Source organism: Charadrius vociferus, unplaced genomic scaffold (genome assembly GCF_000708025.1).
Source record: "Charadrius vociferus isolate BGI_N301 unplaced genomic scaffold, ASM70802v2 scaffold423, whole genome shotgun sequence".
In the NCBI taxonomy this organism is placed as follows: domain Eukaryota; kingdom Metazoa; phylum Chordata; class Aves; order Charadriiformes; family Charadriidae; genus Charadrius; species Charadrius vociferus.
The window spans coordinates 3,600,013-3,627,850 of NW_009648149.1; the positions used below are offsets into that span (position 1 = coordinate 3,600,013).

General features: G+C 42.6%; 2 protein-coding genes across 2 annotated transcripts in view; one reads left to right on the top strand and one right to left on the bottom strand.

The window, feature by feature from the left end:
* Positions 1-11,339, top strand: part of DOCK7 (dedicator of cytokinesis 7) — a 104,013-nt gene extending 92,674 nt beyond the window's left edge. The window contains 7 exon segments of the mRNA XM_009884009.1: positions 2,652-2,777; positions 4,160-4,249; positions 4,986-5,222; positions 6,858-7,001; positions 7,896-8,002; positions 9,071-9,238; positions 10,829-11,339. Of these exon segments, the coding sequence (XP_009882311.1) occupies positions 2,652-2,777; positions 4,160-4,249; positions 4,986-5,222; positions 6,858-7,001; positions 7,896-8,002; positions 9,071-9,238; positions 10,829-10,871 (915 nt within the window). The 3' untranslated portion in view covers positions 10,872-11,339.
* Positions 11,340-14,672: 3,333 nt separating this feature from the next.
* Positions 14,673-27,777, bottom strand: USP1 (ubiquitin specific peptidase 1). The gene is made up of 8 exons (XM_009883979.1): positions 27,598-27,777; positions 26,326-26,449; positions 25,869-25,976; positions 25,148-25,308; positions 23,932-24,650; positions 22,658-22,828; positions 21,236-21,437; positions 14,673-16,276 (listed from the first exon to the last, which is right to left on the bottom strand). The coding sequence occupies exons 1-8, from the start codon at positions 27,765-27,767 to the stop codon at positions 15,544-15,546; spliced, it is 2,388 nt and encodes a 795-aa protein (XP_009882281.1). The 5' UTR covers positions 27,768-27,777; the 3' UTR covers positions 14,673-15,543.
* Between the last annotated feature and the right edge of the window lie 61 nt (positions 27,778-27,838).

Here is a 27,838-nt window from a genome sequence, read left to right on the forward strand (position 1 = left end):
GCGGCAGAGCAGTGGCAGAGGCTGCCCAGAGAGGTGGGGGAGTCTCCCCCTCTGGAGCCATCCCAAACCCGCCTGGACGCCGTCCTGTGCCACTGCTGGAGGTGCCCCTGCTCTGGCAGGGGGTGGCACCGGGGGAGCTCCAGAGGGCCCTGCCAACCCCAACCATTCCATGATTCTGTGATTCCTTGCTACTACTGTCCCTGGGACTTCCTAATGCCCCATTATTCTTATTTTATGCGTTTAGTAAATGCCACCAGAACTCCTTATTAATTGATGCTGATCAACAGACAGCATTTCTTTCCTCACTCACTGTTATTTTTACAGCAACATAAATGTACACTGCCCGTAACAAATAGGTGTCTGGGCAGGTGTCCACGTGGCAGATACCTTGTGGGGACCAAGTTCTGCAAACACTTCATAGCCTGAAAGTCACTCGCCAAGTAGGTAGGAAAAAACACATGAAGTAGAAGAGCAGCAGTGTGTTCTCCATCGCTGGGGCCTGCGGGTTGGGGCAGGATCCCACCACTTTCCACGTGGAGCGTGTCCAGGCCCTGTGTAGCGTTTGGGGAGATGTTTTGTATGGCAGTTCCCCTTGGGCAGACATGGCGCTACCTTGGGAAGTGCTTTGAGAAAGAAGTCCTGGAATCACAGTCTTCTGCCTATAACATTGAGATTGAACAGAAAAAAACAAAATAGTGCAGGAAGCTGGAAATGCTGAGCGTTGAGGGATTTTAGCGTGGGTAATATGGTCCTAAACTGTGGCTTTGGAAAGGTAGAGATGAGTAAATTAAGGGTTAGAGAAGGGTAAATTAAGGGCTGCTCATTCCTGTGTGCGTCCACGGGGACGGACACTGGAAAAAGACTGGGAGTCCAGGGACATAGCTCCCAGGTGTTGCCAGATGGTACTTCCAATAAAACAGCAATAGCTTTGCAGCTCGGGGCTGCAGCCTGGGACACGCTTCTGGGGATGGTGCGATGAAACCCTGTAGTCTGTGGTGGCAGATGGAGCTGCATAAAAGGCCCCCTCTGAAGGAGAGGTGCTTGAAGGGAGGGATTAGAGCAGGGGTCCACAGAGCCGCCCGCACCACGTGAAGCGTATGAGCAACTCCTGGTGCGACTCCTGGTTTTCTTAAATTGGAGCATGTTTCTACGCTCCTGCCAGAGCAGAGCTGGTGAATTTTATATCTGCCGATGTCCCATAGTAAAGCCAAGATGTGGCCTGCGTGTATCGAGCAAGGCTGCTGCTGGCTCTGATCACTTCAGGCTTCACTTCCACTTCAGAGCTGGGCATCGGTGAGCTTTGACTGAAGGCGCTTGGGGTGGGCAGCAGCTCTCACCCTAAAAAGGCAACGCTGCGTCCTCCTGGCTGTGCTGGGGGCGAGAGGAGCCTTGCCGTGCCTGGGCAGCTCCGGCATGATGTCCCAGAGTGTCCTCCAGGCCAGGAGAAGGTGGTAGCTTGCCATGACGGTGCTTTTTCCAGTCTCTGGTGTTTGCCTGAGGGTCTTTTATATCTTCGTTTGGCTTATTTATCCTCTTTGCCTTCCATAGATCATGTTCGCCATCACCACAAGAAATCAGTTTTGCCATAGCAAAATACTAAAAAAAAAAAAAAATAATCATGCACAGCAGTCAGGACATCTGTAAGTGCTGTTTGAAACCAAACACTAGCCCAGATTCAGAAACATTGAGCGTTATATACTACATCACACTTTCTCACGAGAGTAAAGGTGAACATTTTAGAGTTTCGTGCTGAAAGGCATTTCTGGTTTGTGCATGCAGCGTGAGTTTCCTTTTTTAACAAAATCAAAGGTGTGATTTATTTTTAAAGCGGTTTTCTTTTCTCTCTCTCTCTTTCTCTTAATCAGATTTTCTTCATTATTTTTCCAGCAAAAAATCTTTCTTGATTCTCTACTTTTGTTGCATTTCTGGGCCAAATTCACCACTGGCTCAAACAGAAGCAGGTACATGATACAGTGGATTGCATCTGCTTTCACCAGGAGTGACTTTGGCCCTCCTCCGTACTAGACATTAGTTACTAGAAGAGAACGTAACACCTTCCAGTTGACATGCTACTTAGAAAGCACCTGCGCGCGTGTGTGTGTGAGTGAACTGGACATTGACTTCGGCCCAGTCCTGCAATAACTTGAGAGTGGATTATGGGGGCTCTGGTGTGGGTACTTTTCAGGGGTGTCTGCGTTCTGCAGGCTGTCAGCAGCTGGACGTGCTGACAGCACGTGCCTACAGGGCATGGACCAGGCTAAGGGGTGTCTGCACAGGATTTGGGGAGCACGAAATAATTACCCAAACGAAGGGACTTGCCTTTGACTCTTCCTCAGAGACATCCGACACCTCCAGGCTCCTCCTGGGGTGGGAAAAGTCATTGCAGGGTTGGGCTAATGGTCGTAACCAATCCATATAATGTCATGTTAGTTTATGATTTCATTGCTGCTAAATGCATTCATGCTGAGTTCCAGGTGTGTTTTTCTTTCCCTTCTTTCTTTTTTTCTGTTTTTTTTTTTTTTTTTTTTCTTGTTTTTTAATTTCTTGTTTTATTTTGCATAAATTCAGGAGCCTGCCTGCAGCCGTGCTTGGGGGTACGCGTGTCTCCACACTGAAATAACCTTTTGTCTCTCCAAACCTAGGATGGAAAGAGGATGTTTGGCACCTACTTCCGGGTTGGTTTTTATGGAACTAAATTTGGAGACCTGGATGAGCAAGAGTTTGTTTACAAGGAGCCTGCGATAACAAAGTTAGCTGAAATTTCCCATAGGCTCGAGGTGAGATGATTGTGGCTGACCTCAAATTCTGTCTGTGAGTCGCAGTTTTGACTGTTTTGCATCGGTTATTTAGGAGCTGTGCTGCCAAATTACAGAAAGTGGTGAAAATTGCAATTGTGGGGCAAAACCAGCGCCGTGCCTCTCGGAACCCGGTGCGAGGCTGAGCTTAGAGACACGGCCACTCGGCAAAACCCTTTGCAGAGCGCCGTGCAGTGACCCAGAGCTGGGCCTGATGTCTCCTGTCCTCTTGCCGGCGCCACCTCTGCAGGAGGTGGGAGGAACGCAGGGAGAGGAGTCCCACAGGTTTTCCCTGATCTTGCAGCGAGGGCTGCAGAGCTGCTGTGATCGTTCGGGAGTTTGTGGCGTATCGTACTGCGTTTTCATTTCTCTTCAGGCCCCTGCTGTAAATGGGGTGAGCTGGGCTTGAAAAAAGGTTGAGATGCCTTTCGGGATCTGACTTCCAGAAAGTACTGCACTTGCTGTCATTTTGTTGCCTTCACATCATGTTGCTCTCTCCTAGAGATTGAACCCTCTTAAGGTGGCTGAATTTCAGAGCCCCTGAAGTGGGACATCACAGGTCTGAAGTCTGTTTCAGCCGTGAACAAGCAAAGGCAACTCTGATTAATCTAACTGGGGCCGGGGTGCAGCTCCAGGTACCACCCAGTCATCAGCCTGGCCTGGTTTTGTGCCAACTAGCCTGTGTCTAGATTACATCTTAGCACAGTTTGGGGGACAGCATGGGTCAGAAACTGTTCCCAGTAAGCACTGTGGACAGCTGAGGCCGTCCCCCGTGGGAGAGGAAGAGCGTTCGGCAGCAGAGCTCTGGGCCGTGCCATGCTACTTGTTGGTAGGGCCAGAGGGCAGACCTGGCCCTGTTTGATTCACTAGAATAGATCTGATGTCACGTTGTTGCTCGCAACGATTCAGCTGCTGTCACGTTGCGCTGAAAGCAGCAGCGTTGTTTGAGGTTTAAGCGCATGAAACTGCGTTCGGAATCCGGCCATTCACCCGGCCCAGCAAAGCCGCGCTCTGATGCGGCACCTGATTTCCAGGCAGATCCCGTATTGACCCCCGTTTTCAGTTGAGCTCCCAGGCAGACAGCGAGCTCAAATGGCTTGTTCAGAACCACGCAGCGTGTGCGCGCGGTTGGAAGGCTCCCGAGTTCTCCTGCCTTCCAGGGCATTTGGCTTGTTTTTTCCTGTTAGACTGTTAGTTAGGAAGTCACTGGGCTAGTGGGAAAAATAAAGTTTAGGAAATGGCTGTTGTACTGTTGAAAGCATGTGGGAGCTTCACCTCCCCTGAATACGCCTTTGTCTCTCCAACCCCCATCTCTCATGGCTGCGTTTGATCTTTTCTTTCTGTGCGTTTGCTCTTGATTGTAGGGATTTTACGGAGAACGGTTTGGTGAAGATGTGCTTGAAGTGATTAAGGACTCAAACCCTGTGGACAAATGCAAACTAGATCCTAACAAGGTAAGAACACAAGTCTAAACACAAGGGTTTAGAAGGAGAACTGGTCCTGAATGCATGCGAACGCAATGGAACGAGTCCTGCCCTGAATTTCACCCAGTAGGCAATGAAATCCGTGTACAGAGTGTCTTGTGACTGCCTGGGAGGAAAGTTGGGGAAAATCATCCCAGCAAAGGAATGCAGAATTAGCCAGTTTGCTCCCTGCCCCAGGCCCTGCCCTTGCAGTGGTTGGTGGGAAGGGAGGAGACGGAAGGACAGCAGAGGCGCAGGTGGCGTTTGCCTTTCTCTGTAGTCTCCGCTGCGTGCAAGGAAGGGAGTCTGCCATTCACTGGCATCTGACTTTTTTGCAGCTGCAGCATTCTGTCATTCTTGTGCCGTGTCCTTTAAGAGTAACAGAAACAAGAGGAGCGTGCCTGGGAAACAGGACTGTGGCTGAGGGCAGGGCGTTATCTGCAGGGAAAGGAAGGAAACACTTCATGCGAAGAGCATGAGAGGAGAGCGGCAGTCTGCTGTATTTTTATCCAATCCAGAAACTGCTGAGCAGCTACCCTGCATCCCTGTCAGTGTGAGCGTCATTTTTCTGAGTAAAGGCAAAAAACAGTTCTAGTTCTCCTGGAGGGTGGCTTCGAGAGGAAAGAAAGCAAACTGGGGTATTGCGCTGCTAAAAAGCAGGGCGTAGGAGTCAGCTCTTCTGCCCTGGCACTGTCCCTCACCCTGCACCCTGGGTTCCTTCCTGCAGGCCTACATTCAGATAACCTACGTGGAGCCGTACTTTGACACGTATGAGATGAAGGACAGGATAACTTACTTCGACAAAAACTACAACTTGCGGCGTTTCATGTACTGCACGCCCTTCACGCTGGACGGCCGAGCTCACGGGGAGCTGCACGAGCAGTTCAAGCGCAAAACAATCCTGACGACGTCCCACGCTTTCCCTTACATTAAAACCAGGATAAACGTCATTCACAAAGAGGAGGTGAGGACTGTGCTCTCAGGGGCTTCCTGTGTTTGAAGGGAGATATTATACAAGACTAAGGGAAGTGGATGTTGCTGAAACACATGCATAATGCATAACATGTGCAAAATGGGTCACAACTGGGACAGGGAACTGCTGGAGAGAGTCCAGCGAAGGGCAACCAAGATGATTGAGGGATTGGAGCATCTCCTTTACGAGGGAATGCTGAGAGCGCTGGGACTCTTTAGCCTGGAGAAGAGAAGGCTGAGGGCAGACCTTATTACTACTTACAAATATCTAAAGGGAGGGTTGAAGGAGGATGGAGCCACACTCTTCTCGGTGGTTCCCAGTGACAGGACGAGGGGCAATGGGCACAAGTTGGAACAGAGGAAGTTCCGTTCCAACACACGAAAAAACTTCTTTACAGTTGGGGTGACAGAGCAGTGGCCCAGGCTGCCCAGGGAGGGGGTGGAGTCTCCTTCTCTGGAGATCTTCAAAACCCGCCTGGATGCAGTCCTGAGTGATGTGCTCTGGGCAGTCCTGCTTTAGCAGGGGCGTGGGACTAGGTGATCTCTAGAGGTCCCTTCCAACTCTGAAAATTCTGTGATTCTGTGAATGTATGTGTAGTTTGATAGCACGGCCACGTCCCTTCACACCGTCACGTTAACACAGATGTACCCTCCTGGCCATCACTGGTCTACCTTTCCCCTCTCTGCTAAAGATGCAGAAATTCAGCAGAGAGCGAGAGCAGACAGCGCTGTCGTGAGCTGCTCTGGCTGTTCACTGCAGAGACTGTGCATGAGACCCCTTTATTTTGATTTTAAGAATGCCTTCTTTCTATCGAACTTCTCCCTGGTTTTACTCAACCTAAACTAAAACTAGACCAATTTAAAAACGTGGTATGTCCTGCCACCTCTTTAACCAGTGCATCCAGCTCACAGCAGCTGATACACGCAAGGGTCCTTGGGTGAGCTTGGTAGTAACGCAGGCTGCTCCCTTATATTCTGCTTGAACAACGTGTTATAGAATCACAGAATGGTTTGGGTTGGAAGAGACCTTAAAGATCATCCAGTTCCAACCCCCCTGCCACAGGCAGGGACACCTCCCACTAGACCAGGTTACCCAAAGCCCCGTCCAACCTGTCCTGTGGCTCTGTGTTACAGCTCACTTGCGTGGCCTCAACAGACCCAGGCCAGTGGGGTCCTGAGGCCTTATAGAGAGGTTTATCCCAAAGCTGTGTTAATTTTTCAAGGGTAGGCAGGAACTGATGTGGTACCTGGGACACAATGAAAAACGTGTTTGCATGCAAGGCAGGGAACCTGTGAGTATTTGGGCCCTGACATGGTGCTGTAACCGTGGGTGGTTGGTTGCGGTGACCATAAGGGACATGAATCTGCCTGCTCAGAAGCAATCTCAGAAAGCTCTTGAGTACTGAGATGTAGAAACACATTTAAAAATCATACTTTTTCTTGATGTTCCTAAACCAAGACTAAGAGGATGCATTTCTAAAGTGCTTCTGTCCAGACTGTCAGTCCTGTTGGTGTCCTCCACCGCTTCGGTATGCCACCCCAAAGTGACCTTGGTGTTTCTGAAACTATGTGTCTGGTTGACAGCCTCAGCCATAACAAGCATCCTCTATTCTGGCTACTTGCTTAGATCATTTTGACGCCCATTGAAGTTGCCATAGAAGACATGCAGAAGAAAACACAGGAGTTAGCTTTTGCAACCCACCAAGACCCTGCGGACCCAAAGATGCTGCAGATGGTGCTGCAAGGATCAGTAGGTACCACAGTAAATCAGGTGAGGATCGCCGTCTGAGTTGGAGACACTGGGGTAGCGCCTTTCACTCAGTGCAGTGGACGCTCAGCGTTGGGCCTTATTTCTAAATTACCGTGGATTTTTTTTCCCCGTTCAGTCTGTGGGATGTGTTTAACGTCACTGGTGGGTCTAGACCAGTTGCTCTCAGGGACTTTGCCAGTCGAGTAAGAGTCCTGGAAGTGCCATTAGATCTGAAAAGTGGCTGAAAAGAGACAGCCCCTCCTCCCCCAGTTACCTGTTCCTTCCTGGCATTCGCAGTTGTTTCTGCTGCCTTCTCCTTCTCCCTTAAAAAAAAAAACTAAATAAAAAAATAGTTACTTTCCCTTTGGTTAGCCAGGCTCTGGTGGGTGGAACGAGGAGCATGTCCCGCTGTGGTTTTTGAATAAAATGGAAAGCAAAATTAGTGAATGGAGAAAAATTGAGGAAAAACTGAAGGAGTATGAGTAAAGCTCTACTAATGCGCGGGCTGGAAAAAAATCAGCTGGAATTTCAAGTTCTGGGTTGAGTTTGCCGTGCTAGCTAATGCTTCCTTGGTTCCCTCTGCATTGTTTAAACTTTGTCTTAGTTATGAGTTGAACAAACTTTTGTCAAGAGTCTTTATAAGAGGAAACAAATGTAGAATCTGTGCATTTTCTCACACTGTTTTCCAAAAACAGTTTTATCTAAAAAAAAAAAAAATCACTAGAAAAGTAAAAGAGATTCAGTTGTCATGATGTTTGGTGATTTATGCCAGATTTACCAGCTGCAATTCTTCAAGATGCATTCTGTAAGGAAATGTTGCATTTTACGAATGTTTCTGTGTGCAAGAAGTTTCTCCAGCAATTGGAGAAGACAGATGGTTTCAAGAAACTTACTTTTTTTCTTCTGCTCTTAAAGGGACCATTAGAAGTTGCACAAGTTTTCTTGTCTGAAATACCCAATGATCCAAAGCTCTTCAGACATCATAACAAACTGCGCCTCTGTTTCAAAGACTTCACGAAAAGGTATGGAGTATTGTCTTCAAACTGCCTGACAGATGCAGTTATCACTACCACACACCAGACAGGAACATGTACAGTAACACAGCGGATGTTGGGAGAGAGGAGTATTCATGTCATAACTCCATCTGTCCCGTTTCCGTATGCCGCTGTATTCCTCACTGCCCAGGTGGTTCCCTGTTCCTCTGGTGCTGCAAGTCTGTGACTTAAGTCGGATCAAGCGGCTGAAGTTGTTTGGCGTTGCTGTTTATCGGGAATGAATTAGTGATCACAGTTCAGTTGTGAACAAGTGTTCCTGTTTCAGAAAACACAACTAGCCACTCTGGCACGAACGAACTCACAGCTTGGCAGGGTCAGGAGAAACTGCTGAATTGGCCGGGAGATCTAATTTCCTTCTGAAGTGAATTTCTCCAAATGGAGTGGAAGCGTGCTGGCAGAATTCTCTGAAGAAATGTGCTGGCCGGTCTGCTTTCCTCTTGAGTAATGCAAACTGCAGTCTCAGTCCAGCATCGTTTGCAAGCACCAAGGAATTAAAAAAAAAATAATAATTGAAATAAAAGTGTTCCATGCAAATAGATCCAGTGGCAATGTAATTTTCCCGTATGTAATAAGTGGCATTGATGATGCAGTTCTTTTCATACCCTTTGTTAAAATTACATCTTTCCAAGTAGAAGAGTTCCTGATGAACATCTCATAGTCTGTTATTAATCTTTCCTGGGGAGAGCAGATCTCTCTGTCTTTCAGTCCTCTTGGACTGGAAATGGCTGTGTTGAGATCAGCTTTTCATTCCTCTTCAGAGAGGATGAATGTAACTGGAGAGTAAATTAAAATAAAAAAGGAGTTGTCACTCTGGAAGTGAAATGGAAATTGGAAATGTGACATCCTCTCCTTTCCCCATGGACACCAACCAGTTTAGCCAAGCCCTTATTACCCAAAAAACAAGATAGAGGAGGATATTATGTGTCATCCCAGAGGAACACAGTCATTTTTTTTGGTACTATTAGATTAACAAATCTCTAGCAAGCAGCTCCTTTTTTTGTGTGTGCCCAAGTCATCCAGGCTTTTGTTTTCTAGATGTGAAGATGCTCTGCGCAAGAACAAGAGCCTGATCGGTCCAGACCAAAAGGAGTATCAGCGAGAACTTGAAAGGAATTATCACCGGTTAAAGGAAGCTCTCCAACCTTTGATAAACAGAAAGATCCCACAGTTGTATAAGGCAGTGCTGCCGGTCACTTGCCACAGGTGGATATTTGATTTTACTCTTTCAGCAGAGATAAGGAGGGTGTGAAACGGGGGTGTCTGATCTTCCTGGTGAACCTGTGGCATCTATTTGTTTTCAATTGTGGCTCGTTTGGCTGAGTCCATCCCTTTCCCCTTCTGTCCTGACTTCAGAGCACATCCCCTTCCCAGCAGTTATGGTAGGTGATGTTTGCAACGGTCCCTTTTTTGTTCCTGATCTATAGCAATTATTTTTTTTTTCATCCTACATCCCATTCTTTTTGAATTCAAAACCACACTCAGTGTGTCAGGACTTTGCTACTTGTTTGTTCCCAGTGAAACTGGGATGAGGAGCTCCAGGGGCAGGCAGGGTAGAAAAACCGTTGGTGTCTTCCGTGCTGGAAGACCGGTCAACTGGAGTCGGGGCTTTCTGTTCATCTGCAGTGCGACTGAACATAAAAGCCCCACTGGGAATGTACGGAGCACTGTAATCCGCTGGCAGCAGCTGCAGCTGAGCAGGGGGACTTTGGGTGCATAAAGTTTCTAACAAGGCTCTGGCTCCCAGAATAGGGGCAGCAGTGGTTCCCAGGAGGTTCCCTGGGAATCTTTGGGTTGACAACCCCCGTTGTGCCCCCTGTCAGCAAGGCAGGCTAACACAATCCAGCGAGACCGCCCCAGCATTCTGGGCTCACACCAGTTGAGGGGGTGGGGTTTTTTTCTGGAAGGTTCTTTGTTAGCACGGAGCAGGACGGTGACGGTGCTGCTCACAACAGACCCTTTAGGACATTAGCGTGAAGGTGGACTTCAGCTCATGTCCATGCGTTGGTTTAGGAGAATACAGCCCTAGCTTTGAACCTCTGCTCATCTAGTGTTGTTCAGAGGTAAAGAGCGATGGGGAACGTAAAAAATGTTGTAAAAAGAGAAACTTGGCAAAATTACATTGTAAAAAGGGCAAGACTTAGTGCTGGATGAAGAAGGAAACGAGTGTTCCCAGCTCACACGGCAGCGCTTAGCGATGTTTCTGTAGCTGAATTAGATGTACTTTTCTGTCTGCTGAATACTGCAGAAAGGTGCCCTTGCCTTGCTACTCAGGTTGGTGACGTTTGAAGCTCTCCCCAGCCTACGTACCGTGAGCTGGCTGTTCTCTGCAGCAGTTTTCACTGGCTGGGGATGGTGGGAGTACCAGTGCTTCCCTCCCCGCCCGGGTGGGAACCTCACAAGCACGGTCGTGGTAATTATTTTCTAATCTTGAGAAATTCAGCCTGTGCGTGGAGTCTAGTGCAGGTATTCCAGGCAAATTCCACTTAAAAATTTATTTGAAAGACTTAAATAAGATTTCAGTAGTGCAGGTGGTTTGTATTCCTTCTCGACATACACATGAAGTAAACTTTCTGTCAGCTTTCACGTCAGGAAACCTCGGGCAGTTGAACGGTCCCAGATACAGACCCAAACCCAATTCATTTGAAAAGCAGTGAGTTAATGTCAGTGGACTTAATTTTTGTAGTAGGCGGCTGTAGAAAATAGTGGAAGTGAAGTACAGAATCATTCATCTGACGAGGCTTCTTATTTCATCATGGAAAATATGAGCTCATCATTGTATTTTCTCTCCCTCAGAGACTCCTTCGGCAGGATGAGCCTTCGCAAAATGGATATCTAAACGAGTTAAAAACCCAAATAAAAAAGCACTTAAAATTAAGGTTTTGAAACGAAAGAGCCTTGTTATCAGCGCTGGGAATCAAAGAAGTTTTATTGTGAAATAAAACTTGGACTTCATCCTGGACATCCCACACACCTCTTCCTCCATCAAAGTGTTCAGTGGCCAAAAATCATTCTGAATTGTCAAATGTAGACTTATCAATGTTTGAAAAAAATCATGGCAGTGGTATCCAGAGTATTGGTGATAAGCTGTAAACTTACCTGTTTTTTAAGGCATTTTTATGACTCAAAGGTACACTAAACGCATTTACCTTTATTTATAGTATTACCTAATGTTAAATTTATTTACTTCTAGTTCATATATTTAATTTATATTAGGACCATACGCAAATGCATTTTTGAAGTTTTTAATGTAGTGATGATGGTTATTTTGATGGTACTATTAAATATGTGAATGTTTACACTTTAACTCCCTGTGCGTTGGACTTCAGAGCTCCCCATCCTTGGGAAAAAGGTTCGGAGTAAGGTAAGTCTTACAGTAACATTTCTTAACCAAGTGGTGATTTTTTTTAATTTTTTTTTTACTACCCCTATCCTTTTTTCCTTTGTAACTCTGAATACGAATTGCTACAAAGAAAAATAATGCCATCTGTAGCCATCAGAAGAATCGAGGCACATCTTGTTACCACTTTACCTCCTTCGGTACCCGTGAAGGGGAGCTTCAGCGTGACTGCTGTGTGCGCGCGGTCGTTTCCACCAGCTAGGAAGTCCGAACAACACTGTAATCTCATCAGACCTTTCAATGTGCAGTTCAGCAGAGCACTATACCTGCGACCAGATGCTTTTTTGTGTTCCTTTTTCAATTTAAAAACTAATTTCACGGGGAAAAAGAACATAAAATGATATCGCAGTTTAAAGCTTACAAAGAAAGCATTCTTTGCATTGTTATTTATGTTAAGAAAAACATCTGTTTTACAGCAGTTATTTTGGTGGCTAACGCAGCACGTCAAGGAAACATCAGAATTGGAGCTGAGTACAGAACTCAAATCTAGTCCTTTACATTTTCCCTCTCTGTATTGAACAAGTCCCTTGGAAGAGGTGGTATGTGTTTAAACATAAGCTTACTCTCTATAAATACCTAAATAAGCATACATATGCATATATACATGTATATATATAAAAAACCAAATTTGATAAACGAACCTTTTCGTATATATAAAAATATAAGAAAAAAGATTGGTTTTCTACATGAGCTTTTAAGATAGCAGACGACTATTCATCGTCACTTCCCATTTGTGAGCATTTGACGTTTGAAACCTAAATAGTTTTTACCTTCGCTTCGAACATACACATTCCTGGTATGTTACAAAGTGCTGGGGGGTGTTTCTTTGGGGTGTTCCCCCCCGTTTTAGCACCTGTAGCTGCAGCAAGTGCCCATCCTTCTGCATCAGCAGGGAGGGTTTAGGGTGGGGAGCGTCTTTTTTGTCCTCCATACTTATTTCAATTTACTAGTGGCTGCCTGTGAGCGGGCGTGTAGCAGGGTGAGTGTACGCTTGCTGTGGAGCCGGGCTGGAAAGGACCATGTCTGGGAGCCACCGTGGGCTGTAGGCGCATGGTCAGCCCCGGCGGGATGGTACCCAGCGGGATGGTACCCAGCGGGATGACGTCCAGCGGGATGGCGCCGCAGGGGCACGCTGGCTGCGGTCAAGGAGTGTGTTGGGGAAGGGAGAACGGTACTGCCAGTTTTTGCTCCTTCTGCCACACGCTGTTATTCCAACAGCTTCACAGCGGCGGTGCTTTGTGGTAGCGCAAGTGCAGTGCTCTTCCCAGGGTGCGGGTCTCTGACCAGTTTCCCTTGAACGGGAGTGATCCTGAACTAGTTCTGTGTTGGGGTTTATAACATGGGAAAGCCTGCATGGAATTTCTTGCATAAAGAAAAACTACTCCTCTAACCTAAGCCTTTTTTTTTTTTTTTTTCCCTCTGAGACATTTCAAAGGCCAACTGCAAAGCTCAGGGATGTCGATGAGGTTTTGGAAGCTGTATGGGAGCCAGGGACTCTGATAATGGAAAATATTAAGGAAGGAGGGGGTAGCTTTGCGAGAGATTTATATGAAGAGGCATGCAAAATATGTACAAAGTGAAAAAGGGGAAACAAATCCCAACAGCCATGAAAGAATGAAACCTTAATTTACCGTAGTCCTTGTGTATTGTTTCTTTGGCTAGGAAAGCATCTTTTAAAATCCAAATCTTGTATAAATATCCTTCGATTTTACTAGATGGCCCCATGTCAGCGTAAATCTGACCGGCTTATCAGTACATATAGCTCGACGGTTGTGTAGAACTCAAGTGAGGTGTGATGGAAAGCTCAGATTGGAGCAGCCACGTTTTGTTTGCCGTTGCGGCAAACTCCAGGCCATACGCAACACAGGCCACCAGTTACTGCGGGAAGTGACTCGGTGAGGAAGGGTGGCAAGTGCTTTATTTGAGTAAGTCTCCAAAACCCCCGCCCCATACACCCACCCCCATGCCAGAGGAGGGTTTTTTCATTCAGCGTATTCCGGCCCATTTGTGGTTTCTGTTCAGTTGTCTACAAAGAACGTTTCTCTCCAGCTGTGTGGCATGATGGAAGACAGCTGGGTCTTCCTCCCATTACACTGTAGCAAATATTTTGTTGAATATAATGGTATTTTGTTTCCTTGGAACATTTCCTGTTCCTGCAGTTAAATGAAAAAGATAAGTCCTGGGTCAAGGGTGGAAAAAGAAACTTTCTTTTGCCGGCTGAAATTCAGCAAACCCCATACTGCAGACAGGAATAAAATAGCATTCGGTAATGTGACTTGGCTACCCTTGCAAGGTAAGGTTACAGTTATTTTTTTGGTGATTTTTTTCATGTAATTTATTATGGTGAAAGGGCTTTGGAAAAGGGAAGGGTAATTCCAGATTTTTCTCTTCTGTACAAGATAATTACTAGAGACATCTATTCAGCATGAGTTTATAAGCAGCTAAATTTAGTCCAGCCTTTTTTAGACTGGTTTCTATTGAAAACTATTGTTTTCGATTGAGAATATTTCTTGAATAAGCTTTCTAGACTGAACCATATTTTAGTAATACATCATCATCATCTAGGATATACTGCAGAAATCAAGGCCTGTACAAAAATCAGAGGTTCACCATAACATGGAAAACACTAAAGATATTTTTCACGCGTTACCTCAGTGTTTATGCTACGTAATAAAAGATTGTAAAAAATTTAAGTGTTGCAGAATAAACTAGATAGAGGTTTCTAGGGCTTTTCCTCTAAATAAATGAAATTGTATTTGAAAAAGTGTAAATCTATCCAGGAAACTAGGGCATACTCACATCTTGTGTATCTTTTCGTCGTCTCTCTCTGCAGCAGCGCTTCGTGTCATTCCATCCATCCAGAAGTAACACTCATCCTATTTTGTGTCATATTTTAAAGATTTTAATTGTCTGCAGTTTATAGGATTCACCTGAACATGTAAGCATCTAATAGATGATTTGAGATTTTAGTATCTGGTATTTAGTGCTAACCGTTCCACTTGTTTTTACAGTAATCTTAGTTTCCCTTTCCCCTTGCCTGTAGTCATCAAGTCCCTTCAACTTAGGATGCGCCATACAAGAATCAGTTAAAAACCAGAGAATGTTATTTTTTAAAGGACTTTAAATCTTCCATTTCTCCAAGATACATACTTTCCCAATCTTTTTGTAACAGTGCCCAACCACTTTCACTTTCCTCTTTTTCCCTCTCCAAACACAAAAGTCTGATCTAGTCATCTCAGCTGCATATCATAATTTTTTTTTATTTCATATATACATTCTTAACAAAGCATCAAGCCAAATGCTTTCATTTTCCCACATTTCAGTGAGCTCCAAGTACAAATTAACTGTTATAAGATCACCGCTAAGTTCCAAATCCACCCAAACAGATATGCATATTAGAGGGCTTTATTCTTAAAAGTACAAAATTATTTTAATTACACTACATGCTCCCCCCTGTTTTGAAGTATTAATCACACCTATTTACACTTTGCCCATTTAACACCTATGCAACAAGATGGAAATTAGACCATTCAAACATTTCTGTTAAGTTCAGTTACTTCCAATATGCTAAACAAGGTTACAAAACCCTTTTTTTGTGCTTCGAGTTGCACCGAGCAGTATAGAACTGGATAAGGAGAATGTCATCAATAAACCACGCGCTTACCCCAAAGACTAAATATGAAGTATTACTTCCCGAGTTACAAAAATACACAACTTCTGATGAAATTTGCTAGTTAATATACATGTACTCCAGAATATGAATACAAATAACTTTTATTAAAAAAAAAAGCGCTAATACAATAGGCATGTCCGAGACCTAGAATTGTGTTAAAACCACTACCATGTGCTGTAGGCATCATTTAGGAACTATACAAATTGGTATTTCTAAAAGGTAATATCACTGTTCTCCAGCATAAAAGTTATGATGGGAGTTAAGTTCTATGTCATGGTTTGTTAATTCAAGTTGAGCCACTTACACCGAACAAAAAGACCAGAAACATTATGATCCAGTAGCTTCAAAAACAAACAGCTGCTTCTTCCAGGTAGTTTTGATGCAAATCAGACTAATAGGTGTATGCAAATCCCTAATATTTACAGTCAAAATACAGTATCACTCTACAATTTTCTTATAAAACAGTAGGTAAGGAGTCGATGTAGACGACGATGTGGGAGAAAGAGAATTCAGGAAGTCCTTTTCTTCTGTAACCTTCACTTCAGAATCATCAAAAAGCAACCACTTGCCTTCATACTCTTTCAGGCTCTGCAGTACGTACAGAGCTTTGTTTTCTAGTCCACTGGAAGCGACACCATTTTGCTCGCGGTGTTCGGCGCTGCACTCCGCGCTCCCGTTAGTACTGCTAGACTCGGGATTTCTGTTTTCAGTAACTACGTTAAGAAACTTCTCAGGGTTAGCGGGTTTGTTGTTGTACAGGTCGCAGTCAGACTTGCTCTTCTGCCCCCCAAGAAGTCCGACAGCTTCCATGTTCTTTTTGTTCAGAACTTTACCTGGCTGTGCGTTTCCATTGACTCGAAACGAGACTTCACCATCGTCGTAATCTTCAGCGACAGTTCTTGCCTCCTCCTCATTCAGTGGTTCCGGTTTAATCATTTCGTACATTTGGTCAGTGATGAAGTTCCCCTTATCCAATTCCAGGCTATTGAGGTCTGTAATTTTGACAGAAGCTGTGTAGTGTCCACTGCTAATTGTAATGCCGCTGTGCATTACCACTGCAAATAATCCGTAGGTGTCATTGGTCGGCTTTGTGCTCCATTCTTCTAGTGACAGTTTGAGAGGTGTCAACAAGGGAGTGTTTATCTTGGACAGTCCACCATAGCAGTCAAACCTTTAGAAGAAAGATAGAGTTAGACCCCTTGCCACAGCACCTCACAACAAATACTGCTTTAAGTAGCCCATATATCGTGTCTATAGTCTTTTCCTTCTATTAAAAAGCCATGGCTGACCCGAACGTGAGAAGTTGCTCGCTTTTCAACGTGCTTATCGTGAGGGGCTGTCCCAGCCACCCCTGCTCCGTAAAGACAATTTTACAAGTAAGCGTAATGGTAAATCTTACAGCCTAGGAACTATGTCTTTTAACTATTTAAGAAATCCCCTTTTTCTGATGTCTTGGCTAAAGTTAAGTTTTCAACAGTGATGATAAAAAGGAGTTATCCTAATTGTTATCGCTCGTGCTTCTATGCACAAGTACTTGCTTCTCCCCAGACACCATCCTGCTGTCCAGGTTGAAAACCCAAACTCTTCAAACATCCACAGCTGAAGTAAGCAGGATTGGTGGGGTTTTTTTTCCCCCAAACCTTTGAAAGAGTCATTTACTAAATAAAGGGATACAAATCTATTTTACTTTCAAGTAGCTTTAATGTCCCTCAGGAAAACCGAGTAATTTTTTTCTCAGATGATCTTACTGCACAGTAGTATACTGCCAATGGTACACAATGGTTATCCAAGAATGAGTAAGTTATAACACTTTCTTATTACTAGGGATGCTTCATTAACTGTCCAATGTTATTCAGGTTTTTTAAACAATTATCTAGCTGATTTACTTTGGAAAAGCATCTAGTATTCCATAAAGATTTAGCATTTTGTTCACAGTGCACAAATTTACAAGAGAAAAGTTTCTTAAGTCCTTTCATTACAATAAGGATCTTCTAAAGAGTTTGCAAAGAAAGGAAGTGTTGGGATTTTTACATTGTGTATTACTCTCCTGGAATGATTCTGATGTTCTGATGATATGATTGACATATTGCACCAGCCCAATTTAATTAACCCCTTTATATAACGATATGTTACGATGTCCTAATAGACTGCAGTGACGATTCAGTCTTGCTCAACTGTTAGGCTGTTGCAGGGAAAGGTACAGGGGAACACAGACAAACCCTGTAAAACTTCGGTTCCACGCAGCTAACTACTATTATTCAACTTGCATTTTATCATAAGAAAGAATAACTGTCTTTAATCCAAGGAAACCGTAGATGTGGCATAGCTATATAAGCGTAATTGCAGTAACTGAGTATTACCTTTGTTTTACTGGGTTTAGTTTTGATTCTGCTGTGCTTCTAAACACTTCACTGATGTTGACAGCCAGAAATCCTTATAAACATAAATACATTTACACACACACAGCTGTCCTCAGTCACTCAAGTCTAATTAACTGAAATCTCCCTTTAGACCTAGGCTTACCATAAACATTTGACTACACCAAAAGAAACACAAAAGAGCATATAATCAGAAATACTAAAACTTAAATCTTCTGAAAATCCCTATTATTAGTAGGTAGAAATAGAGATATTCAGAAAAGAGTCAAGAAGCAGAGGAACTGCTTGCTGATACTCTAGATCAGAAATCCAGTTGCACTCAAGCACACTCTGACAATCATATTAACATAAAACATTAACAAACAGGCAAAAAACAGGCTCTACCTTTCTTCTGAATGAGATCCAGCATCAGAAAGATTCGGAGAGGAAGAAATAAGAGAGGAAATCTTTTCCTATTAGCTTTTTGTTCTTCTTAATGATAAGAATCTAAAGACAGAAAAATTGCACGCCAAGTACTCTGCCTCCTCTGACTGATGAACAGTAGTTCATACACAACAAATTTGATTTCTGCAACTGCAACTTTTGAGGCCATAAATTAGTGGAACTTTACCCACTGGACTGAATACCTCAAGTTATTATAGACCTTTAAAGACTTACGCTATTTTACTGCAACGCTTTTAACACATAAGGATGTGAAATGCTCCAAATAAAGATTTTCTATTGCATAAGCACTGCTTTCACTAATTAGCAAATGTGACTGTAACAAAACCTAAAGTAAGCCTTTAAAAAAAAAATAAAAGGAAAAAATCACCTGCTCTTACCTGATACCATTTCACAAGACCAAAAAAAAAAAAAAAATCTCATTTTCTCACCAATGTCACTTGTTAAATTTATATAGTGGAAATGCTTAATTAGCTGTTACAGTTACACATTTCTTCTTAATAGCTTCCCAGTCTGAGCACACATGGCCTGGCATTTTCCCCCCCTCCCAGACACACTTGCCAAAATAGAATTACTCATCCCCAGGCAAGTAGATTTTCACGCTGGCTGCTTTATTAAAAAAAAAAAAAAAAAATCAAAAAAACCCAAACAAAACCCAAAACACACCACTTTGCAAGCCAGCATCTAGAAAAGATGAAGCAGATCCCTACTAACTGCAAATTATTTACATTACTGTTCTCCTCTGCTTCATTTCTCTTCATTTATTTAAAACTCAGTCATCAGAAAACTCAGTCGAGCACAACTGAGAAGCAGACAACGTTTCAAAATTTTTATTGGAGCTAAGAGAAGTAGTATGAAGATTGTCAGTTTAAATATCTTAAGGCCAGCGAAACAGCCTGTTAGTACTTTTAGGGCAAACCAATGCAGTCTCATCTATGAGGAGAGTAGTATTTTTTACAATAAATATTACAAGTTTCCGTAATTCAACTGGGGGAAGCGCCATCAAAGCTCATTGCTCAAAAACCACCACAGGAGCGACTGGATACTCTGGAGTAAGCCAGTGCTTTGGTTTACCAGCCTTGGCTCTGCCCCGTTTGATTTGCAGCTGTGCTTTATTACTCCAAATCAAGATGTGTAGAAATGACACGGTTTTGTCCGAGATAAAACATCCAAGCCAAAAACTCGGAAACAATCTTCTAAGCAGTTTCAGCTTCATCACTGACTCCAGTTCTACATCTGATTTTTCCACTCTTACTTCCTTAACCTCTGGCCGCTAGCACTTGGCAGGAAACGTATGACATGATTCAGAGGACACATGAGGAACACCGTAAGAGACTGGATTCAGTCTGACCCAGATATAGATCCGAGTAGTTTGGAGCAAGGACCTGAGGACTGCCAGGACAGAAGAAGAGGTAAGTGATTTAGGAAACGGCTGGTTAACCTGCGAGCTGCAAAAACTTCCTCATAGAAACAAAAAAGTAGCAAATATAGGAGCAAACTGAAGACGATATTCAAGTTTCCTTTCAGGTAGGCATCTCGGGTTGGTTTTTTTTTTTGGAATAGCCTATAACCATACCAGGATACTATCCCACATCAAGGGCTACTCAACACAGCATTACAAGTTTTAAGAAGTGTGCAACTTTCTCTCTGCCTTGGTGCGACAGTCAAATATTACGTAGAACAATGAGAAGACAATTTTCTATGTTATCATCCTGGATTTGTTATGAAGAGATGTTAGCAGACATTATGGAGACAGAGGAAGTTTCCTTTATACTTTGTCAGAAGCCTAGATACTCCTAAAAACAAATCCTAAAACCTGGCAGAGCAAGAATTCTAGTTTTAACAATCTTAGCAAACTACCTGTAGGAGTATCTCAATATAATCCTTGACAAGTTATTTCACAAATCCAATTTATACTGACCACAGTTACTGGCATTTGTTCACAGAGCATCCTCTGACAAATCATCTCTCAACTAACATTTTGTATCTGTGTATTGCCAATGGTCCCACATGCTTCAACTTCTAAAGTATATTGGCGACACAAATATTCAGAACTAAATTCCATGGAAGACCGTGCAGTAGACTTCCTGCTGGCAAGGTGGCTCTGAAGGTCTAAGGGCAACCAGCGGGGAAATGCGAGCCACAGGGAACCAGGTGGAGAAAAGGCCAAACTAATTTCTTCCTAAATAACTTATTATACGTGACAAAGCAGCTCCGTGTCAAGTCTGAGACCTACGCCTAGCCATCGGCTCATAAAACACACGGGCTGCAGCAGAGAACCGTGCTGATGCCAACCAGGGGGATGCTGAAACCAACCCAAGTTTGACCTTCTTTTGCTGCACCTGGCAAAGTTAATGCAGATAATAAAGTTATGTCTTAGTGAATACCAGGAAGAGTTGAAAATACAGTCCAAGTGGGCAAATATTACTAAAATTGTACAGTCACTCTCAAAAACACAATGAATGGTGTAAAATTTTTCCAAAGCATCTGGGGTAATAGTTTATAGTTTAAGAGAAGTTTTTCCTGATGAAGCCTTCTGTCATTTTTCATTATTTGAATCTCAGTGGAGCAACAGATTCTAGTGCAAAACGCTGTGCATGAAGTGTCACGGCACTGTTCCATTTGTGTTTAGTACTATAGGGACGGGATGGGAGGTTGCTTGGGTTTTTTCCCCCTCCCTTCCCAAAGGAAATCCCCCGAGTACAAAAAAAGGTAAGGAACACTCTCATAAGAATAATCTCTTTCAAAAAAATAAGGATTCCTAGAGTACATAACAAACTGATTGCTCAGCAGTTGAACATCAGTGACATTGATATTACGTATTTTAAAGGACATCTGTACTGTGTGTTAGACCTTTAAAGTGTTTAGCTCCTGATCTTTATTCCCCCCAAATTTTAGTACTCGCATTCAGTTAGAGACCAAAGTACTATTGGCTGTGACCATAAAATTCAGTTTTGTTCTCGTTACTTGCTGCGCTACATCTGCCTCTGAATTCGCACAGACAGGTGATATTAAAAGCAAACAAAGTTTTAAGAAACATCAGGATATCGGGCTGTTGTAAGGATATACATAAACCAATTCTTGTTAAGAAGTCTCGTGAAAGTATATTCTCCTGGAGATAATTTCTGCCACTACTCGTAACAACAGAAAGCCTCTATGAAATTAGGGGCTGTGTCCCACTCATTTAAGTTAATGTCAATCTAGAAATTACTTTTGCTTTTGGAAAAGTTACAAAACCTTTTCATCTCTTGTGATAAGTTTTCCCTTCCAAGAGCACGCTGTTTTGTAATAGAGTCAATCTGCATACTCACTCTAAGCCACTAGCAGCAAAGCACTTCAAATGAATTGTTATAACTTCAGGCATTTTATCGAATAAAAGGCTGCGTTCTGCTTCTGTGTAATGATGGCAGTTTTCACAGAAATATTTATCCTCTCCCACAATCCTTTCCACTGACGCAAACTGTGAAATTGCCCATTTAAGAGTCTTCATTTCTGTTTTTGGCTCTGGAGAAACTATAAAAGAGAATCGTTATATTCACAGAGATGCTGTTATTTACATTTCCAATGCATTCCACCAGAATAACAACAAAACAAAGTATGTCAAGACAGGACGTGTTGAAAAACTATTACCAACACTGTAAAGAACACTCAATATGTATGAAATAGAAAATATATTCAAATGGTTGAATCATTTCAGGAAGTGATGAAAATATGATTTAACGGATATCGTTACTTAAAATCTGTGGTTTTCCCAAAGCTTGTCATAAGATTGCGTGTACCAATTCTGCTGCCATCTCTGGAAATCAGGTGATGTATTTGAGACCAGAATTTCACTCATTAAGGCAAACTTTGAAAATAACCACAAAGTTCCCTTCCATTTTTTACATTTTGCCACCCGTGACAGCCTCACACTGCTGATGACACGATCACCTACGCCGTCGGTAGCATTTGACATACGAACACCACCACACACACGTTACTCTGAAGCCCTTCAGCAACACAGGGAGGGCAAAAATAGTAAAAGCTGCTCCAAATTAAGTCTGTGAGAAATAAAATTATTTTCTTTCAAATTCTGAATTTCAAAACGTATCGTTGCCATGCTTATTTTTGAAAATAGCTAAAAACTACATATAGATCACTAAAATTTGTGAAAGACATCAGAGGACTAATATTTACAAATAACAAAAGAAATGGGTAATAACTGTCTAAAAAGCTGAAGTTTTTGGGGTTTGGGTTTTTGTTTTGTTTTGGTTTTGGGTTTGTTTTTTTTTTTTTACAGTAAATTAACAAAAAAAAAAAGCTGATTTCTCATTTCTTTATTTTTGAGAAAAAAAAAAGCCGATTTCTCATTTCTTTATTTTTGAGAAAAAACGCAGGTAATTCTAATGAAATTAAGAAAAAGCAGAAGGCTTTCTTATCCAGGAAGAAAGGGAAAACCCAAATAAAAAAACCCAACCTATTTATAAGCAGGAAAACGTGTAAGTGAAGGGTTGTAAGCAGTCTGTGTTACATGTTAAAATCTGCAACAATTTTAGTACTATCCGGATCTGTCTGTGTTATCAGCGCTGTGTTTCCAAAGTCTAAAGTTAATCAGGACAAGAGATAACAGAACAGCCTCTAGTTTTAAACAGCACAAACAGGAGCAGTGTTCCTCGATAACTACGGCACCGTCCTTCCTCAATAGCTGGATGAAGCAGAAACATACATCACAACCCTTGTCGCTAATTACTTACTTTCAGAACTCTCTTCGGTTTTAGAAAGTTCATCTTCTTGCACGGGAACACTGATGTCCTGAAAATCTTCTCTTCTTTCGGTAAAGCACTCGCACTCCAGGCATCTCGTTCTCAGAACTAACTGGCCCTGGAACAGTTTCTCCACTAGTTCAAAAACAGCCAGTTCTGTACCTAGAGAAAGTATATGCCAGATCACTTATCAAGATGCATTTCACTCAAAAAACACTTTGGAACCTGGCTATCCTTCTTGGAAAATCCCTGTGTTACGGACATGGCTTTTTAGGGATTCCAGATAGGAATTAAATAATAATAATAATAAAAAAAGCACTGCTTATCACACGCAACTTTCACAGCATCATCTACTTGTAACTAAGTAGGGAGCCTCTTTCTCTTGGCCTTCAAAATATAAGTTCTGTTTTAAGATTGGATTCTTGTTTTGTATTTGAAGTGTGACAGTGTCACATTGTGGAAAGTTTGTGTTTGTCATCAAGGCACTGCCTCCATAGTATGGACTGTCGGCCTCCGCAAGGAACATCACACTTGTGTTTTGCTTGTTTATTCTCAGCCCTCTCCTCCAATACTTTCTGAACTTGTTGGCCAATTTTAGTCAAATCTGCTGAAGAAACAGAGATCTCAAATGATTCTGCATTCCGTCAAATCTTTATAAATATTGGTGGGTGGATGAAAAAGAAAGTTTGAAATTAGTTAAGTACTGAATTCATACTGAGGCCCTTCCCTCAGCAGTTATCTCATTTCCTTGACACAAACAAAACCCACAGCTGTCAGACAATTAGCATATGTAATACACCCAGTGTCTTTTCTAGTTCCTGGGAAGGCTGGAAATACGGAAGGACTAAAGAATAGGGGGAGGAGGAGAGGATAGTGTTTGTAAAGACTTAGGACACAAATTCATAGCCAATGGGGTTTGATTCTCTTTGCTCCTGACAGTAATCTTCCTTTACATCTTGAATCCACTTGCTATTACTATTGATGACAAAATAAAATATAAACCTGGTAATATTCTGACCTTTTTTTTTTTATATTGTACAATGATTACATACCTCTCAAGATCTAAGCTAAACAGGTCAAGTTATAGAAAAAAATTACAAACATGTATAAAAATAAATTATCTTTCATAAAAATCTTTTTCAATTCCTGAAAATGTAATTTAGTATTTGGAGAGCTCTGCTAGCTACGCAGTCTGAAGGCTGACTTTCCAGGCATAGCAATTTCTTAATCATACTAATTTTAAGCCCATACATTTGTTCACCGACCTTCCTTTTTTGGTTCTTTTTCAGTTCCTTTTTCATTATGGCTTTCCACAGGAGATGCTGGTTCACGGTAGTCTTCTTTAATATTGTTACCATTTTCACACTTCACGGATGACTCTTCGAGCTCACAGTCATCATATTCTTTCCCTGGGTCTTTGGATCCCAAGTTTGTCGTTAACTTTCCTAGACTATAAAATTTAGACAGAATACTAGGCTGTTTGCATGAAGACTTTAACCAGTTTAATCTAAGCCGTGACTTCTTCTGCGTTGGCTTTGCACTCTCATTTTCACTGGAACACTTGGCAATGGCATCGGTTTGATTTTCTAGCTTTTCTCCCGTCGCTTTCCTCTTTGACCTGGTTTGTCTTTGATTTTCTTCAGCTGCAATTTGCTCTTTGGATACTTTGGATTTTTTCTTTGCGTTGCCACCCTCAGCGTCGCTTTTTCTTTTCCCGTTTCCTTTGAGCAGCTTGTCTTCAGCTATCTCTCCAACGTGGTTGCTCGGTACGTTATCCTCCTCCTCGGCAGGGTTGCCAGTTCCATTGCTTTCAGTATTCTGATTCAGTTTTTCCTCCAGCTTAGCCGTAGGCTCCTCCACGGGCAGTTTGTTCAATTCTTCCTTCTTCAGCAGTTGACATGTTTCTTGAATGTTACCCAGGATACACTGCAGAACCTCCTGGGCATCATGCTGCAAGTAGCCTTCATACATAGGGTTGAGCTCTCTATTAAAAGTAGAAGTAAATGAGCAAGGCAATGAAGACTGGTTACTCTTTGCTAACTGGCTAACATGATTGGACGTTTAAATTAGGGAGTTTGTATCTAAAAGCAGGGGAGGATCATCTCCAGGCCTACAGAGGAGCCCTCTCCGTCACACAGGTGGGGGAAAGCAGCTACAGCCTTATGTATTTAAACACACATTAACTGGAAACCAGTAGTGGTCCTTCTCAGGTCAATGAGAATACTTACACATTTAAGGCTAAGTACTGTTTTAAATCCGCGGCTGGATTTAACTTGTATTATTACAAAATGAAAATTTACTTTCAAATTTATAACGCCACAGGGCTAACAACAAACATGAAAAACTGACTTCCTATAACGATGCCCCAAATTTAAGACCATCCACCTCCCACAAGTCTCTAATGCTGTGCTGTACCGTACTGTACAGTGATCTCAAAATTTCCAGTGAAAATTCTGACAATGCGTTTAAGATAACTTGTACCTAAGGGTATTTAGTAGCCTTCGGGGCTGAGTAGCAAGTTCATCTGTGTATTTTTCTGGATTTAAGAGAAAGCTGGCTTGAAGCTGCTCAACTGAAAGAATCAGTGAGTGCAAACTGCAGATCAGTTCGTAACTTGCCAGTGGGTCTTCTTTACAACTTCCCTGCAATAACAATATAAAAAGAATAAAAATACTTGCAGTTTTGACTGTAACAAGTTAAACTTTTTCTCTCCTGCCCTCACTCAGTTTTCTAACAGATATTTGACAGATTTTTTGTCCGTTATGAGAAGCAGGTGAGTTTCAGACAATATACTGCCCTTTTGCCAGTAGAAAACAAATATAAAAGCCAGACTAGCCGTTGTTTGGGTTTGTTTTTTTTTTTTTAAAAAACAGACCATATTTGCCTAAACTCCAATTTCCATCCACGCAAAGTACTGTATCATAATTACCTTAATGTCAGAAGCACAGTGAGATATCTTCTCGAATTTCTTCTGTTAAACTTAAGACTTGGGCTTACAAGTTCACAGACACTCTAAACACTCAAGTTTGAACACAAGTTCAAAACAACTCAATGTATCTTTACCTGAAACAGCACTGTAGAAAACAATACTGCAAAACTTCTTAGAAACAGAAGAAATCACAGTTAAATTTTCGTTACACTCCTGGCGCACAGCCTCACTCGCACAATTACAAGTAAAGGACCGTGTTGTGAGATATATTACCTTTTCTGCTTTTTGCTCTCCTTCATCCTTCGAAGATTCTTTCTTCTTTGAAATGATATTATATAAGTGTTTTACTCCAGTTTTAAAACCAGGACAAAAATATAATACCTGAAAGCAACAGTTTACAACAAGAGAACAATTGGTAAAGTAAGAAGTTACACAACATACGTATCCACATTTATGATCAAACTAGCTTTGCATCTCCCAAGGCACAGCACGCGAAGATGCAGATTATTCATAGCAGGGAGGTGCCCAGAGTATGTAAACTGAAAAGTTACCCAATCAAGGCAGCCTACGGTGCACATATTTCCTGCAGTATCATCTTTTTTTCCCCACTCTAATTAGACTCCCTTCATATTACATCCAGGCATCTAATGTCACATCAACCTACGAATCTCATCCACTTGTGCTTAACCAAACGAAAATCATCTTTGAGGTCCCCTGAACATGACCTTACCTGAAGTACGCTGTTAAGGTAACAAGTGTTACCCAGATTGTTCAAGCCCACAAAAGGCAACATGTTGTCTTTCTTCTCACAGCTAACAAGCGAGGGAGGCTGTGCTGCAGGAACAACCTGATCACTATCAAATAGAGAAAACGCTCTGTAAGAGACAATTTTTGAATATGACTCCTTCTGGTATGCATCTCTCTCCTGGGTATCTACCATCTTAGAGCTAGCTTATAGAATTAATGACTGATATACACAGATCAAAATCATATCAAAGTGTTTCAGAGAGTGTCCACGTGGCCACTCTGGGCACTTAAACACAGACTGCTCAACTGTACCACTGCCCTTCAGCAACGTACATAAAACCAGACAGGTTTACAAGAAGCAGACAAATCTGCTGTTAGTTCAAAAAGTATCAGGAGACCAACTTAAGGAACCAAAAAAGTTATCTTTAAAAAAATACTTTTGTACATTCTTTGTTCATTTGTAAGGCAGCGCTCAGAAAAATGCACCTAGCAAATATTTTCTCTTACTGTCCTCTGCTCCAGATTCACATCACTTCATTTCTGGAAGCAAACCAAAAGGATAAAAACGGGGGGGGGGGGGGGGGGACGGACGACGGGACACCAAAACAGAACCAATGAACCTGGCACATAATATACAGTGATAATGCACTGCACTGACACACCAGAACCAAATTTTAAAGTCTCCCACACAATTGTAATTAACCATGATTAAGCAATTTTTCTCCTTCCCGTTTAAATTTCCTCACTAGCTGCAATGAAATGAGTTGACAGATTTGCTCAGAGTTCGAAATACCCTAATGAACGACACTGAGCAGCATAATCAATTCTATTACTTGCAGCAGAAATAACCTTTAAATTTTTTTAATTAAAACTCATTTTGCAAAACCCTTGCATTTTAATGTACTTTAAATAATTCAGCATCGCAATAACCACCTTACATTAGCTTCAAATAAGGTAACTTCTTCAAGTCATTAAACTTTATGCCAGCTAAACATCCATAGTGCAGCACACTTGTTTTCTTACAACTAAGCAGATCTAGAAACCCATTATAGCGAATAGTTAGGTCGGTTTGATTAACTTGGCTTAAGGGTTTATTTAGCGCACGCTGAGGCGCGTACTTATGCAAGAACGTACGACTGAGCGGAGCGGATGGCGCAGCGTTGTTTATCCATTCCATTAAGCAGCCTCGCGGAGCTGCCGGGCTACTTTCACAACACCGCCAGAAACACTTATTCAGAGCAAAACCCTTACGTACATCTCAGAGCCTCTGAATTCGGAACTCTTTTGCTCATTTTCCTGGGACTCGGTAAAATCCAGCGCTCTTTTCGCTTCCTTTTTTTGGAAGAGCTTCAGGGAAAGCCTGTTCTTCTTGGAGGGGCTCCCTCTCGCCGGCCCGGTGCTGTCACTCGGCAGAACGCCGGGCATCTTTCCTGGCGGGCGGGCGAACGGGGGAGGCGGCCGGCCCGGCCGGGGAGCAGCGCTCGGGGCTCACACCT

Bases quoted from the DNA above. Each gene is read 5' to 3' on its own strand.
- USP1 (XM_009883979.1), bottom strand. From the start codon at position 27,767: ATGCCCGGCGTTCTGCCGAGTGACAGCACCGGGCCGGCGAGAGGGAGC. The intron at 26,450-27,597 runs GTACGTAAGGGT...TCTATTTGATAG, and splicing joins GAATTCAGAGGCTCTGAGAT to TGATCAGGTTGTTCCTGCAG. The intron at 21,438-22,657 runs GTAAGTAATTAG...TCTCTTTTATAG, and splicing joins AACCGAAGAGAGTTCTGAAA to TTTCTCCAGAGCCAAAAACA.